Source organism: Pongo pygmaeus, chromosome 9 (assembly GCF_028885625.2).
Source record: "Pongo pygmaeus isolate AG05252 chromosome 9, NHGRI_mPonPyg2-v2.0_pri, whole genome shotgun sequence".
In the NCBI taxonomy this organism is placed as follows: domain Eukaryota; kingdom Metazoa; phylum Chordata; class Mammalia; order Primates; family Hominidae; genus Pongo; species Pongo pygmaeus.
Window position 1 is genome coordinate 84,287,944 of NC_072382.2, and position 14,363 is coordinate 84,302,306.

Here is a 14,363-nt window from a genome sequence, read left to right on the forward strand (position 1 = left end):
AAATAGGAAAAGAAGATATAAGGCAAGTGTTATATATGTTATATGTAAAAATATAAACATGTTTAATATGTAACATATTAAAATTTATTACATATCATTGTCTATACATTCGTCCAGATTCTTTATTATGAAATATTTTAGACAAAAATGTGTAGAGGTTGGTTGCAGTGGCGCATGCCAGTAATCTCAGAACTTCGGGAGTCTGAGGTGAGTGGGTTGCTTAAGCCCAGAAGTTTGAGACCAACTTGGGAAACATAGTAAAACCCTATCTCTACAAAAAATACAGAAATTAGCTGGATGTGGAGGCATGCCTGTAATCCCAGCTACTTGGGAGGCTGAGGTGGGAGGATGGATTGAGCCTAGGAAGTCAAGGCTGCAGTGAACCGTGATTGTACCTCTGCACTCCAGCCTGGGTGACAAAATGAGACCCTGTCTCAAAAAAAAAAAAAAAAAAGATTAACATAATGAGCAGTGAATCACTAAATTTAAGAATAAAATATAGAGGCCAGATGTGGTGGCTCACGCCTGTAATCCCAGCTACTTGGGAGGTTCAGACAGGAGAATCACCTGAACCTGGGAGGTGGAGGTTGTGGTGAGCTGAAATCATGCAATTGCACTCCATCCTGGGCAGCAAGAGTGAAACTCCATCCTGGAAAAAAAAAAAAAAAAAAGAATAAAATATAGAGTTGAAGCCCTTTGGATCTCTCTCCCTAGTACCATTACCTTTTCTTCCTCCTCAAGGGTAAACTATTATTTTAGATTTTTCATTCCATTCTGTGGTTTTATATTTTAGTTATATATATGAGTTGGGGTCTCACTGTGTTTCCCAGGCTGGTCTCAAACTCCTGGCCTCAAGTGATCCTCCTGCCCCAGCCTCCCTGCAAAGCACTGGGATTACAGGTATGGGCCACTGCATCCAGCCTGTATTGTTCTTTATGTGCATTATTTGTTATTGTTGTATTGTTATTTTTATTCGTTTCTCCTTCAAATATTTTCCATCTGTTCAATCTGCAGATGTGGAACTTGCAGGTATGGAGGGCCAGCTGTACATCTATACACATACATATGTACACATACACACACACACACACATACACACACACAACTGAAAGTACCTAACCTGATCCCTAGCATATAGTTGATGCTTAATAAAATGTCTTTAATGACAGTAACTACATAAACTGAGTCCTTACTAAAAATGCTAGACATGATAGTAAGCACTTGTAAGGATTGCATCGTTTTGTCTTTTTTTAAAATAAGATCTTCTTGATACTTGGATATCAAAGAATTCATAATTTAACCCTCTCAACAAATCTGAAATGCAGCTATTCGCATTTTTACATATGGAAAGAAACAACCTAGAATAGCCAAAGAATATTTTTAAAATAACAAAGTTGGAAGGACTTACACTACTTGATTTTAAGACTTTTACTATAATGCTACAGTAATCAAGGCAGTGTGTAGTAATGGCAAACAGACATACAGATCATTAAGACAGAATACAACAAAGACCAGCAAGAGTAGGGCATGATGGTGCATCCCTGTAATCCTAGCTACCCAGGAGGCTGAGGTGGGAGGATTGCTTGAGCCCAGGAGTTCAAAGTTACAGTGAGCTGTGACCACACCTCAGTGACAAAGTGAGACCCTGCCTCTAAACAAAACAAAACAAAACAAAACAGTATGACAACTATTTATATAGCATTTCTATTGTATTAGGTATGGTGAGTAACCTAGAGATTATTTAAAGTATATGGGAGGGAGGATATGCATAGGTTATATGCAAATATTATACCATTTTATATAAGGGACTTGAGCATCCACAGATTTTGGTATCTTTGGGGGTCCTGGAACCCTTAGGATTCCAAGGAATGACTCTATATGTGTGTGCACATACAGACTTCTTATTTGCTTCTAGTCTATTTTGCTGTTTTCACTATCTTGCAAGCAGAGAAGGAGAGGTCTGTGCAACTGCAGGCCATGAGAACAAGTGTGTCTTTATTTATTTATTTTTTTGAGATGGAATCTCACTCTCGGCTCACTGCAACCTCCACTTCCCAGGTTTAAGTGATTCCTCTGCCTCAGCCTCCTGAGTAGCTGTGATTACAGGCGTGAGCCACCACACCCAGCTAAGTTTTGTATTTTTAGTAGAGACAGGGTTTCACCATGTTGGCCAGGCTGGTCTCAAACTCCTGACCTCAAATGATTCACCCATCTCAGCCTCCCAAAGTGCTGGGATTACAGGCGTGAGCCACCATGCCCGGCTTCTAAGTGTTTCTTTATACAAAGGGTTTTAAATGACCATCCCCTGTGTTTTGTGGTGGTATGAGAGAGAAAGAGAGTATGGCTAACAATTGTCCTGATACAATACTTCTGGCATGTTTGAAGTCCTGAGGGGAAAAGGAGTAGAATGATTAGTAATAATCTCATTTTATAATTCTCTTTTTACTGCTAGTCATCAGCTGAACTGATCCCATTACAACAGCCTTATATTTGAGAAAATATTGAAACCTGAAATATATGACAGCTTAAGACAGGGAAAAGAATAAACTCTTGTGTTTATTGAAATGCTGAATTTTTTTATTCATAGCTTTAGCATTTCCAGGTCATGTGGCTGCCTTTAAGGGTGATTTGGGGATGCTTAAGAAATTGGTAGAAGATGGAATAATCAATATTAATGAGCGTGCTGATAATGGATCAACTCTTATGCATAAAGGTGAGTTATGATTCCTCCTTTCAGTTCAGATACAATAGCTGCTGAGTTATTAATCTTTTAAAGTAATTATCAATCAGAAACACATGAAACATGAAACTTTTTTCTGATACCCTAGCAGATATCAGTCTATCTGTTATGGTATATAGAATGCCTAATTTTCAATTCAAGTGTAATGTTTCTTTTATGATGCCAGATATTCATGCATTATCTTATTCAAGGGTAATTCCAATAAAATTTCTATAGTGACATTGTCATGTTAGTTAAGATGTGAAATGTACTGCTAGAGAAGTTTCTTAGGATGACATTTTGACATTTTTAAAATGACCTATTAATTCATACTAAAATAGAAATCTTCCCTGTCTCTCTCTCTCTCTCTCTTTTTTTTTTTTTTTATAGACCAGGTCTGGTTCTGTCACCCAGGTTGGAGTGCAGGTGGAGACCTCCTGGGCTCAAGTCATCCTCCCAAGCTCAGCCTCCCGAGTAGCTGGGATTATAGGCATGTGCCACCACACCCGGCTAATTTTTTGTCTTTTTAATAGAGATGGGGTTTCACCATGTTGGCCAGGCTGATCTTGAACTCCTGGCCTCAAATGATCCACTCGCCTTGGCCTCCCAAAGTGCAGGATTACAGGCGTGAGCCACCATGCCTGGCCTGATGGCAGGTGATTCTTACTAAACTCTTAGAGTAAAATGATAGTAGTCTTATTAATATAATCATGTGTTTGAATTTGACTTTATTTGACAAATACTTCTGGCAGTCCTCAGATCATATATTATGTTCCCATTGGTTAGGTTTTTAGCTTACTTTGTTTAATCCATAATGTATCTCAAAGTATAGAATCTAAGTGCTATGTGTACCAATAGTTTTATAAGCAAGAGAAGTGAGAAGAGATGGGATGCAAAGGATGTTTTCTCCTACACAGAGAGAGGTCCACAGATTGGTGAGCTCTGTACCCTAGATTTGGAGTATCTCACTCCATCCATTTCTGCTGGCCATCCAGGAGTTAAACTCTCTACTGTGAGATATGTGAATGGGGAGGAGGCTTAACATGTACCTAAAGTTTTTTTTTTTTTTTTTTTTAAATGTGGTTTCTTGGAGCAAAGCTGCTGTATGAGTTTACTAGGGCTGATATAACAAAATGCTGCAGACTGGATGGCTTAAGCAACATAAATTTATTTTCTCAGAGTTCTGGAGGCTAGAAGTCTGAGATGAAGGTGGCAGCAGGTTTGGTTTTTTTTGAGGCTTCTCTCTTTGGCTTATAGATGACCTGCTGCCTTCTTGCTATACCCTTACATAGTCTTTCCTCTGTGCATGACCATATTTGTGTCCTGATCTCCTCCTCTTGTAAGTAAATTAGTCAAATTGGATTAGGGCCCACCCACATCACCTTATTTTTCCTTAGTTACCACTTTAAAGGCCCTATCTCCAAATACAGTTGGATTCTGAGGTACTGGAGGTTAGGACTTCAACATATGAATTTTGAAGGGAACACAATTCCTCCTATAACACATCCATTTTATAGCCCCCATTTCATATCCTACATATGTTTTTTATTGCTAATGTGTGTGTGTGGGGGTGTCACTTAGACACAGTAGCAAAAGATAGGCTCACTCATGGTGCTCATAGTACATCTTTGTGGGGACAGTAAATTAAGTTTCATTGATGGCTAGTTTTCAGCCTGTCCTAGTCATTTCTTCACCACTTGAACTGAGAGAGAAATGAGGGATCTGGAAGCAGGTTCTAAAGAGACTGTTCTACAACAACAAGGTGTTTTTAATATAGATGTTGGAAGGTGGGAAAGTGAAAGTGATGAGGAGCCAAAAGAGTTTGCTCTTCACCCTCTTTTCATGAGTCCGTCCATCAAGGACTCCTAGGGCTAGGAGTGGTGGAGGGGGATTATAAGTCACTACAGCTGGAAAAGAGCATTGTTGGGGGACGTTTACCTTTTCTTTTTTTCTTTTTAATTTTTGTGGGTACATAGTAGGTGTATATATTTATGGGGTATGTGAGATGTTTTGATACAGAGATGAAATGTGAAATATTCACATCATGGAGAATGGGGTATCCATCCCCTCAAGCATTTATCCTTTGTGTTATAAACAATCCAGTTACCTTCTTTTAGTTATTTAAAAATGTACAATTAAGTTATTATTGACTATAGTCACCCTGTTGTGCTATCAAATAGTCTGACTCTGTTGCCCAGGCTTGAATGCAATGGGGCAATCACGACTCACTGCAGCCTTGACCTCCTGGGCTCAGGGGATCCTCTCACTTCAGCCTCCTGAGTAGCTGGGACTACAGGCACATGCTACTATGCCTGGCTAACTTTTTGTATTGTTTGTAGAGACAGAGTTTTGCCATGTTGCCCAGGCTGGCCTCGAACTCCTGACTCAAGTGATCCGCCCGCCTTGGTTACAGGCATGAGCCACTGCGTCCAGTCCCATGCTTTCTATTTTTTGGTACCCTTTAACCATCCCTACCTCCCTCTGACTCCCCTACTACCTTTCCCAGCCTCTGGTAACCATCCTTCTACTCTTTGTGTCCATGAGATCAATTGTTTTGATTTTTAGATCCCACAAAGTTTGTCTTTGTGTGCCTGGCTTATTTCACCTAACATGATGATCTCCAGTTCTATCCATGTTGTTGCAAATGACAAGATCTTATTCTTTTTTTTTTTTTTGAGACAGATTCTCACTTGGTTGCCCAGGCTGGAGTGCAGTGGCATGATCTCTGCTCACTGCAACCTCTGTCTCCTGGGTTCAAGCGATTCTCCTGCCTCAGCCTCCCGAGTAGCTGGGACTACAGGTGTGTGCCACCATGCCTGGCTAATTTTTTGTATTTTTAGTAGAGACGGGGTTTCACTGTGTTAGCCAGGATGGTCTCGTTTTCCTGACCTCGTGATCCACCCACCTCGGCCTCCCAAAGTGCTGGTATTACAGGTGTGAAACACTGCGCCCAGCTGATCTTATTCTTTTTTATGGCGGATTAGTGCTGCATTGTGTATATGTACCACATTTTCTTTATCCATTTATCTGTTGGTGGACATTTAGATTGCTTCCAAATCTTAGCTATCGTGAACAGTGCTGCAACAAACATGGGAGTGAAGATGTCTCTTTGATATACCGATTTCCTTTCTTTTGGGCGTATACCCAGCAGTGGAATAGCTGGATTTTGTAGTAGCTCTATTTTTAGTTTTTTGAGGCACCTCCAAACTGTTCTTCATAGTGGTTGTACAAATTTACATTCTCACCAACAGTGTACGAGGGTTCCCTTTTCTCCACGTCCTCACCAGCATTCGTTATTGCTTGTCTTTTGGATGTAAGTAATTTTAACGGGGGGAGATGATATCTTATTTGTAGTTTTGATTTGCATTTATTTGATGATCCATGATGTTGAGTACCTTTTCATATGTCTGTTTGCCATTTGTATGTCTTCTTTTGAGAAATGTCTGTTCAGATCTTTTGCCCATTTAAAAATCAGATTATTAGAGTTTTTCCTATAGAGTTGTTTGAGTTTCTTACGTATTTTGGTTATTAATCCTTTGTCAGATGGGTAGTTTGCAAATATTTTCTCCCATTCTGTGGGTTGTCTCTTCACTTTGTTGATTGTTTCCTTTGCTGTGCAGAAGCTTTTTAACTTGATATGATCACATTTGTCCATGTTTGCTTTGGTTGCCTGTGCTTGTAGGGTATTGCTCAAAACATTTTTGCCCAGACCAATGTCCTGGAGAGTTTCCCCAATGTTTTCTTTTAGTAGTTTCATAGTTTGAGGTCCTAGATTTAAATCTTTATTCTATTTTGACTTGATTTTTGTATATGGTGAGAGATAGGGGTCTAGTTTTTTTCTTGTGCATATGGATATCCAGTTTTTTCCAGCACCATTTATTAAAGAGACTGTCTTTTACCCAGTGTGTGTTCTTGGCATCTTTGTCAAAAATGAGTTCACTGTAGGTGTGTAGATTTGTTTCTGGTCTATTAGTCGGGCATGATGGTGTGTGCCTGTAATCCCAGCTATTGGTCTGTGTGTCTGTTTTTATGCCAGTATCATGCTGTTTGGTTACTATAGCCCTATAGTATAATTTGAAATCAGGTAATGTGATTCCTTCAGTTTTGTTCTTTTTACTTAAATAGCTTTGGCTATTCTGGGTCTTTTGTGGTTCCATATAAATTTTAGCTTTTTTCTTTTTTCTATTTCCGTGCAGAATGTCAATGGTATTTAGATAGGGATTGCAATGAATCTGTAGATTGTTTTGAGTAGTATGGACATTTTAACAATATTGATTCTTCCAGTCTATGAACATGGAATATCTTTCCATTTTTTGATGTCCTCTTCAGTTTCTTTCATCAGTGTTTTATAGTTTTCCCTATATAAATACTTCTTTGGTTAATTCCTAGGTATTTAATTTTATTTGTGGCTATTATAAATGGGATTACTTTTTTGATTTCTTTTTTGGATTGTTCACTGTTGGCATATAGAAATGCTACTGATTTTTGTATGTTGATTTCGTGTTCTGCAACTTTACTGAATTTGCTTATCAATTCTAATAGGTTTTTTGTGTGGGGTCTTTAGGTTTTTCCAAATATAAGATTATATCATTTGTAAACTAGGATAATTTGACTTCTTCCATTCCAATTTGGATGCCCTTTGTTTCTTTCTCTTGTCTGATTGCTCTAGCTGGGACTTCCAGTACTGTGTTGAATAACAGAGATGAAAGTGGGCATCCTTGTGTTCCAGGTCTTAAAGGAAGGGCTTTCATATTCAGTATTATACTAGCTGTGGGTCTGTCATATATGACTTTTATTATGTTGAGTTTGTCTCTTCTATACCCAGTTTTTGAGGGTTTTTATTAAGAAGAGATGTTGAATTTTGTCAGGTGCTTTTATCAGCATCAATTGAAATGATCATATGGTTTCTATCCTTCATTCTATTGATATGTATCATATTGATTGATTTGCATATGTTGAATCATTGGTGTATCGCAGGGGTAAATCCCACTTGGTTATGATGAAATGATCTTTCTAATGTATTGTTGAATTTGGTTTGCTAGTATTTTGTTGATGATTTTTGCATGAATATTCATCAGAGATATTGGCTTGTAGTTTTACTTTTTGATGTGTCTTTGTCTGATTTTGGAGTCAGGGTAATACTGGCCTTGTAGAATGGATTTGGAAGTATTCCTTTCCCTTCTATTTTTCAGAATAGTTTGAGTAGGATTGGTATTAGTTCTTCTTTAAATGTTTGATAGAATTCAGCAGTGAAGCCATTGGGTCTGGGACTTTTTTTTTTTTTTTTTAACTGGGAGACTTTTTATTATGGCTTTGATATCATTACTCATTATTGGTCTGTTCAAGCTTTGGGTTTCTTCCTGGTTCAATCTTGGTAGGTAGTATGTGTCTAGGAATTTATTTCTTCTAGATTTTCCAATTTATTGGTATATAGTTACTCATAGTAGCCACTAATGATCCATTGAATTTCTGCAGTATCAGTTGTAATGTCTCATTTTCATTTCTGATTTTATTTATTTGGATCTTCTCTCTTTTTTTCTTAGTCTGGATAAAGGTTTGTCCGTTTTGTTTAACTTTTCAAAAAAAAGCCCAGCTGTTTGTTTCATTGATCTTTTGTATTGTTTTGTTCATTTTAATTTCGTTTATTTCTGCTCTGATCTTTGTTGTTTCTTTTCTTTTACTAATTTTGTATTTGGCTTGCTCTTGGTTTTCTTGTTAAGATGCATCATTAGATTTTGTTTTGTTTTGTTTTGTTTTTGAGATGGAGTCTCACTGCGTCACTCATGCTGGAGTGCAGTGGTGCCATCTTGGCTCATTGCAACCTCCACCTTCCGGGTTCAAGCAATTCTCCTGACTCAGCCTCCCAAGTGGCTGGGATTACAGGCATGTGCCATCATGCCTGACTGATTTTTGTATTTTTAGTAGAGACAGGGTTTCACCATGTTGGTCAGGCTGTTCTCGACCTCTTGACCTCAGATGATCCACCTGCTTTGGCCTCCCAAAGTGCTGGGATTACAGGCATGAGCCACAGTGTCCGGCCTCATTAGATTTTTTATGTGAAGTTTTTTCTCTTTTTTGATGTAGGCACTTATAACTACAATATTTCCTCTTAGTACTGCTTTTGCTGTATCTCATAGGTTTTTGTATGTTGTGTTTCCATTATCATGTGTTTCAAGAAATTTTTCAGCTTCCTTCTTAATTTTTTCATTGATCCTCCAGTCATTCAGAAGTACGTTAAGACATTAGCCCTTTCTTGGGTACCATCTATATGTTTATACTGTACTAAAATTGGTCATATAAAAGTTGACATCTGTTTATAATTTAATTAATGTTTCTCACATTTTATCAGACTGCTTTTTTCCTTTAGTTTTAATTTCATTTAGTAGATAAGCAGTGGTATTTATTATTGAGGCATTCTTTTTAGTTATTTATTAATTGTTTAGATCTATGACTTCCCCTTTTTAAACTTGGTCTTAAATCTTAATTATTTCAAGTCATTTCTTAAAAATTTCTAACAGCTATATAATTTTATCTTGTTCCTTTTAAAACATTGGTCAAATTAGTCACATATCCTAATCAATATTCAATAAAAATCTTGGGTAAAATTCTCTTATTGCATTTCATTGTAGATACATTACTTAACCTCCCTCCCTCCTGTTTTTAAACATTTCTCATGTGATAAAATGAAATGTTGGGCTAAATTCATTCTGTCTTGTAAAATTCAGCATTATCCATGCTCATAAATATGATTTTGTGACTCTTAATGACAGAAAAGATCAATGTGTTGCCATTTTTTTCTAAAGTGGGGTTATTAATAGAGGTCTGAGAAATCCTGAAGTTTCTGTGTTAGTGGGTTCTGGATAGGCTGTAGGAGAGAGAGAAGCCCCAGACTCTGCGGAAGCCAGCTTGTAATTTGGCAGATGGCTCTGAGGCAGAGGACAACAGAACAAGAGTTCTTAGAGACTTGCCAGCTGGGTTGTAGAACTGTAGTGATAGGGTTGTTTAGTCCCTTAATATTGCTCTGTGTCGTCTCTGTTGCCAGTAATGGAGGTGGGTTCGCTTTTTAAAGCACCAAATTAATACCCAAAGTTCCTGCTCTTTGATTCATTTTGCAAGGTCATGTATACATATTCAGCACCAACCATGTGCCCGTACTGTGAGCCAGAATGAGATCTGGACCTTACTGTTAAAGAGTTACATAATTATACCATAAAAGAACTAGAGATTTCTTTTAAGATAGGATGCAATTAATGGCCAAAAATAATTAGGTTGTTAAAATACATGTCATAGGAATTTGGGAATAGGAATTGAGGGATGGAAGAAGTTGCTAAGGATCAAATTATTGAGGAACTATTCATAGAGATTTGGTAATAATACCTGATGTATATATACTACTTAATAGAGTGAAAAGCTCTTATTACATTTAATACTTATTGCAGTTTTATAAAGCAGCAGTGTGCTTTGCTTATAAAATAATCGTCTATGTAAAAGATGAGGAAATTGATGTTTAGAGAAGTCAGGTGGCTTGACTGAGGTTAGATATATAGCTAGTAAGAGCAGAGCTAAGATTTCATTTTTTAAATGTATTCATTCACTCATCAACTCTTTAGACATTGATTGAGGGTCTATAAGTTGCAGCCACTTGCTATCTTCTGGGGATATGAAGATTACAGCCCTGTCCTCACATCTTATTGTTTAATAGACCTAAACTCAAGTCCTTCTTTTAAGTCTATTCAGTTTGTTTTCTTCAGCTTCCTTGAGTTTCAAGATGGGTGAAGAAGAATAGTTACAGGTTAAATGAGCACGTTGTTGAGTGATTGGCTTTAGGTGGGAAGACACATAAGCAGAGTTGTGAAGGTGAAAATAAAGACAGCATGTGTTATGAGGTGACGATCTGGACAAAGGTGGCAAACAGTTTAGGTAATCAAGTGTGGCTTTACAGGCCTATAAATTTTGAGTTGTAAGAATCAGAAGCATACATATATATCATACATCTATCATATAAATCTATGCTGAAGCAAGACTTTTTGAAGTCTGTGTAGGTCCTTATGGTTAGAATGTGTTCACTTTCTTGTGAAATACAAGATTGGTTAGGAGCTATTTATAGCAGGAGATAAGCACTGGATAGTATTAGAAAAGCCTGGATTCTAGTTTCAAACTACTTTTTACTAGCTGTGTGATTTTAAATAAATGCATAAATAACCTTTTTGAGTTTCAGCTTTTATATCCGTATGTAAAATTATCTATATGGGGCCTGAGCACAGTTGATTAAATGTTTGTCTAATGAGTCAGTAAGTGAAATAGAGAAAATAATATTTGCCCAACGTACTTTTGCCAGTTACTGCAAGGATCAATACTTAAGTAAGTACTCTATAATGGTACTGTCCAAAATTTTAGAAAATTGTTACTAATAACTAACTTTTTTGTGTGTAATTCCTGTTCTTTTTCCTTTTTTTGAACAGCTGCTGGACAAGGCCACATAGAGTGTTTGCAGTGGTTAATTAAAATGGGAGCAGACAGTAATATTACCAACAAAGCAGGGGAGAGACCCAGTGATGTGGCAAAGAGGTATAAATCTCTGTCTTCTTTACTTCTTTCTTTTGTCTTTAAAGTTTTGCATATACTTTTTTGGACTCAAAAATCTCTGAAGATTTAATGGAATTTTAGAGGACTCAATCAAATACAGATGGAATGACAATTTTCAAGCTGAATTTACAGCTGCCATTATATCAGCTTTTCTTTTTCAAGCAGTAATTCTCAACTGGGAGGTAATATTTTCCCCTTTCCTCATGGGAGGGGTCTTTGGAAATGTTGGGGAAGGTTGTCACAGTGACCAGAGACCTTCACCAACTGGAGGTCAGTTCTAAGAATGCTAAATGTTCTGCAGTGCTCAGAACAGTAATGCACGATTTGTCCCATCCAAATGCCTGTAGCATTCCCTGTTAAGAAATGCTATGTGATAAAAATAAATAGTCAACATTAATAATAGAAAAACAAGTGACATGGATTTTGAAACATATTTTGCAGTTTACATCCGAATTAAATATAGCATGTATTTTTAAACCTAGCCAGCTCATTCAGGTTAGATTCTCAAGAAATATTTACTCCATCTGTTTGTTCATTCGGTTGTTCTTTCATTCAGCTTCCCATATACTTACCATGTTCCAAGTTCTGTGATTAGTGGTAGAAATACAAAGGGGAGAAAACACAGTCATCACCCTCAAGGAGTTTACAGTATTGTGGAGAGACAAATATGCAAATAAAATTCTTATTAATTCTGATCGTTATATGGTATTACATGGTATGTGTAAGGTACACTAAGAATATAGAAAAAAGTCTTTCTTTTTGAAAGTTGTAAGGGAGAAACTTTAATACAGAGGATGGTAAAAGTTATGAAGGAAACTGCATGAGGACAGAATTTAGATAGAGGACAAAGAAAAAAACTTTTTTTTTTTTTTTTTTTTTTTGAGGAAGCAACATTTATGTTGACCCTTGTAAGCATAAGTGTAAATGTAAGGAGGAGTTATAAGATAACACCTTATATGTTTGAAGAACTGCATGTGGATTAGAAGGCTGGAATCTAAACTAGGAATGTGGGCTAGCAATGGCAGATGAGGCTTGACAGTATGCTCTTGTCCAATCATTTGCTAAGTTGCCATGCAACTTTTGTTTGTGAGCTCATGTTCCCTAAAATTTAGTTTATGGAATTTCTTTGATGCCTTGGAGTGTGGTTTTGTTGTACCATATACCTGGGATCATTATCAGCTCAAGGCTATTTTATTGGTTTAAAACGGCTGTATCAAGGTATAATTGACATACAATAAAATGCATATATTTGTACAGTACAACTGATGAGTTTTGATATATGCATATCCTGTGAAACCGTTGCCACAATTAAGATAGTGAACATATTCATCACCCTCAAAGTCTCCTGCCACTTTATAACCTGTCTCCCTTTGACTGCTTCCCAGTGTGCCCAAGTAAACGCTGATCTCCTTCCTGTCACTGTGGATTAGTTTGCATTTCCTAGAGTTTTATATAAATGGAATCACACAATATATATTTATGTCTGGCTTCTTTCACTCAACATTAATTATTTTGAGATTCATCTATGTGTATTAGCAGTTCATTTCCTTCTTACAGCTGAGTAGAATTCCATAGTATTCCATAATTCAATTATCCACTCACAGGTTGAAGGACATCTTGATTGTAGTTCATTTCCTTCTAACAGCTGAGTAGAATTCCATAGCATTCCATAATTCGATTATCCACTCACAGGTTGAAGGGCATCTTGATTGTATCATTTTTTGGTGGTTATGAATAAAGCTGCTGTAAATGTTACTATACCGGTTTTTGTGTTAACATGTTTTCAATCCTTTGGTAAGTCTATGAGTAGGATTGCTGGGCCATATGCCAAATGTATGTTTAACTTTATAAGAAACTGCTGAAGTGCCTTCCAAAGTGGCCATACAGATTTGCATTTCTAGGGGCTGGGTGCAGTGGCTCACACCTGTAATCCCAGCACTTTGGGAGGCCAAGGCAGTGGATCACTTGAGGTGAAGAGTTCGAGACCAGTCTGGCCAACATGGTGAAACCCTGTCTCTACTAAAAAAGAAAAATTCAGGCCGGGCATGGTGGCTCACGCCTGTAATCCCAGCACTTTGGGAGGCCGAGGTGGGTGGATCACCTGAGGTCAGGAGTTCGAGATCAGCCTGACCAACATGGAGAAACCCCGTGTCTACTAAAAATACAAAATTAGCTAAGTGTGGTGGCGCTTGCCTGTAATCCCAGCTACTCAGGAGGTTGAGGCAGGAGAATTGCTTGAACCTGGGAGGTAGAGGTTGCCGTGAGCCGAGATTGTACCATTGCACTCCAGCCTGGGCAACAAGAGCGAAACTCTGTCTCCAACAACAACAAAAAAAAATTCAAAAAATTAGCCGAGTGTGGTGGCGTGCACCTGTAGTCCCAGCTATTACTCGGGAGGCAGAGGCAGGAGAATTGCTTGAAGCTGGTAGGTGGAGGTTGTGGTGAGCCTAGATCGCACCACAGCACTCCAACCTGGGCGACTGAGCTAGACCCTCAAAAAAAAAAAATTTGCGTTTCTGTCAGCAATGGATGTCAATTTCTGTTGTTCCACATTCTCACCATCATTGGTATTGTCAGGGTCTTTTTTTAATTCTAGTAATGAAATAAGTATGTAGTGGTAGCTCATTGTGGTTTTAATTTGCATTTTCTAAAGAAAAATGATTTTGAGCATCTTTTAAATATACATACTTGCCATATGTATATTTTCTTTGATGAAATGATTATTCCGATCTTTTGCCCACTTTAAAAAATTGAATTGTTTTCTTGATGTTGAGTTTTAAAGTTTCTTTGTATATTCTGGATACTAGTTCTTTTTCAGATATATATTTTGCAAAGATTTCCCTTTTTTACCAGTTGTATCTTGTTTTTACATTCTCTTAATGTCTTTGAAGAGCAAAATTTCTTACTAATTTATCCTTTTATGGATTATGATTTTGGTGTCATATCTAAAGAAGTCTGATTAACACAAAGTCATAAAAATTTTCTTTTCTGTTTTCTTTTAGAAGTTAGTGTTAGCTTTTATATTGAGGTCTGTGATCATTTTGAGTTAATTTTTATA

General features: G+C 37.3%; 2 protein-coding genes across 12 annotated transcripts in view; one reads left to right on the top strand and one right to left on the bottom strand.

Moving 5' to 3' along the window:
* The window catches only part of ANKRD42 (ankyrin repeat domain 42), a 143,504-nt gene that overhangs the window by 31,796 nt on the left and 97,345 nt on the right, over positions 1-14,363 (top strand). For all 10 annotated transcript variants that reach the window (XR_008492607.2, XM_063671273.1, XM_063671272.1 and 7 more), the window contains 2 exons: positions 2,588-2,713; positions 11,182-11,287. Coding sequence is in view for 9 of the 10 variants with exons in the window: in XM_063671273.1 (XP_063527343.1) it covers positions 2,588-2,713; positions 11,182-11,287 (232 nt within the window). In the remaining variant the exon portion in view is untranslated. The remainder of the gene's footprint in view (positions 1-2,587; positions 2,714-11,181; positions 11,288-14,363) is intronic.
* Positions 107-14,363, bottom strand: part of CCDC90B (coiled-coil domain containing 90B) — a 66,569-nt gene continuing 52,312 nt past the window's right edge. Inside the window, exons 8-9 of one of the 2 annotated variants that reach the window (XM_063671275.1) lie at positions 568-649; positions 107-429 (exon numbers count right to left, since the gene is read on the bottom strand). In XM_063671275.1, coding sequence (XP_063527345.1) covers positions 368-429; positions 568-649 — 144 coding nt within the window. In that variant the 3' untranslated portion in view covers positions 107-367. Of the gene's footprint in view, positions 430-523; positions 650-14,363 lie in introns of both variants that reach the window. The other variant, XM_063671276.1, reaches the window with a different exon arrangement.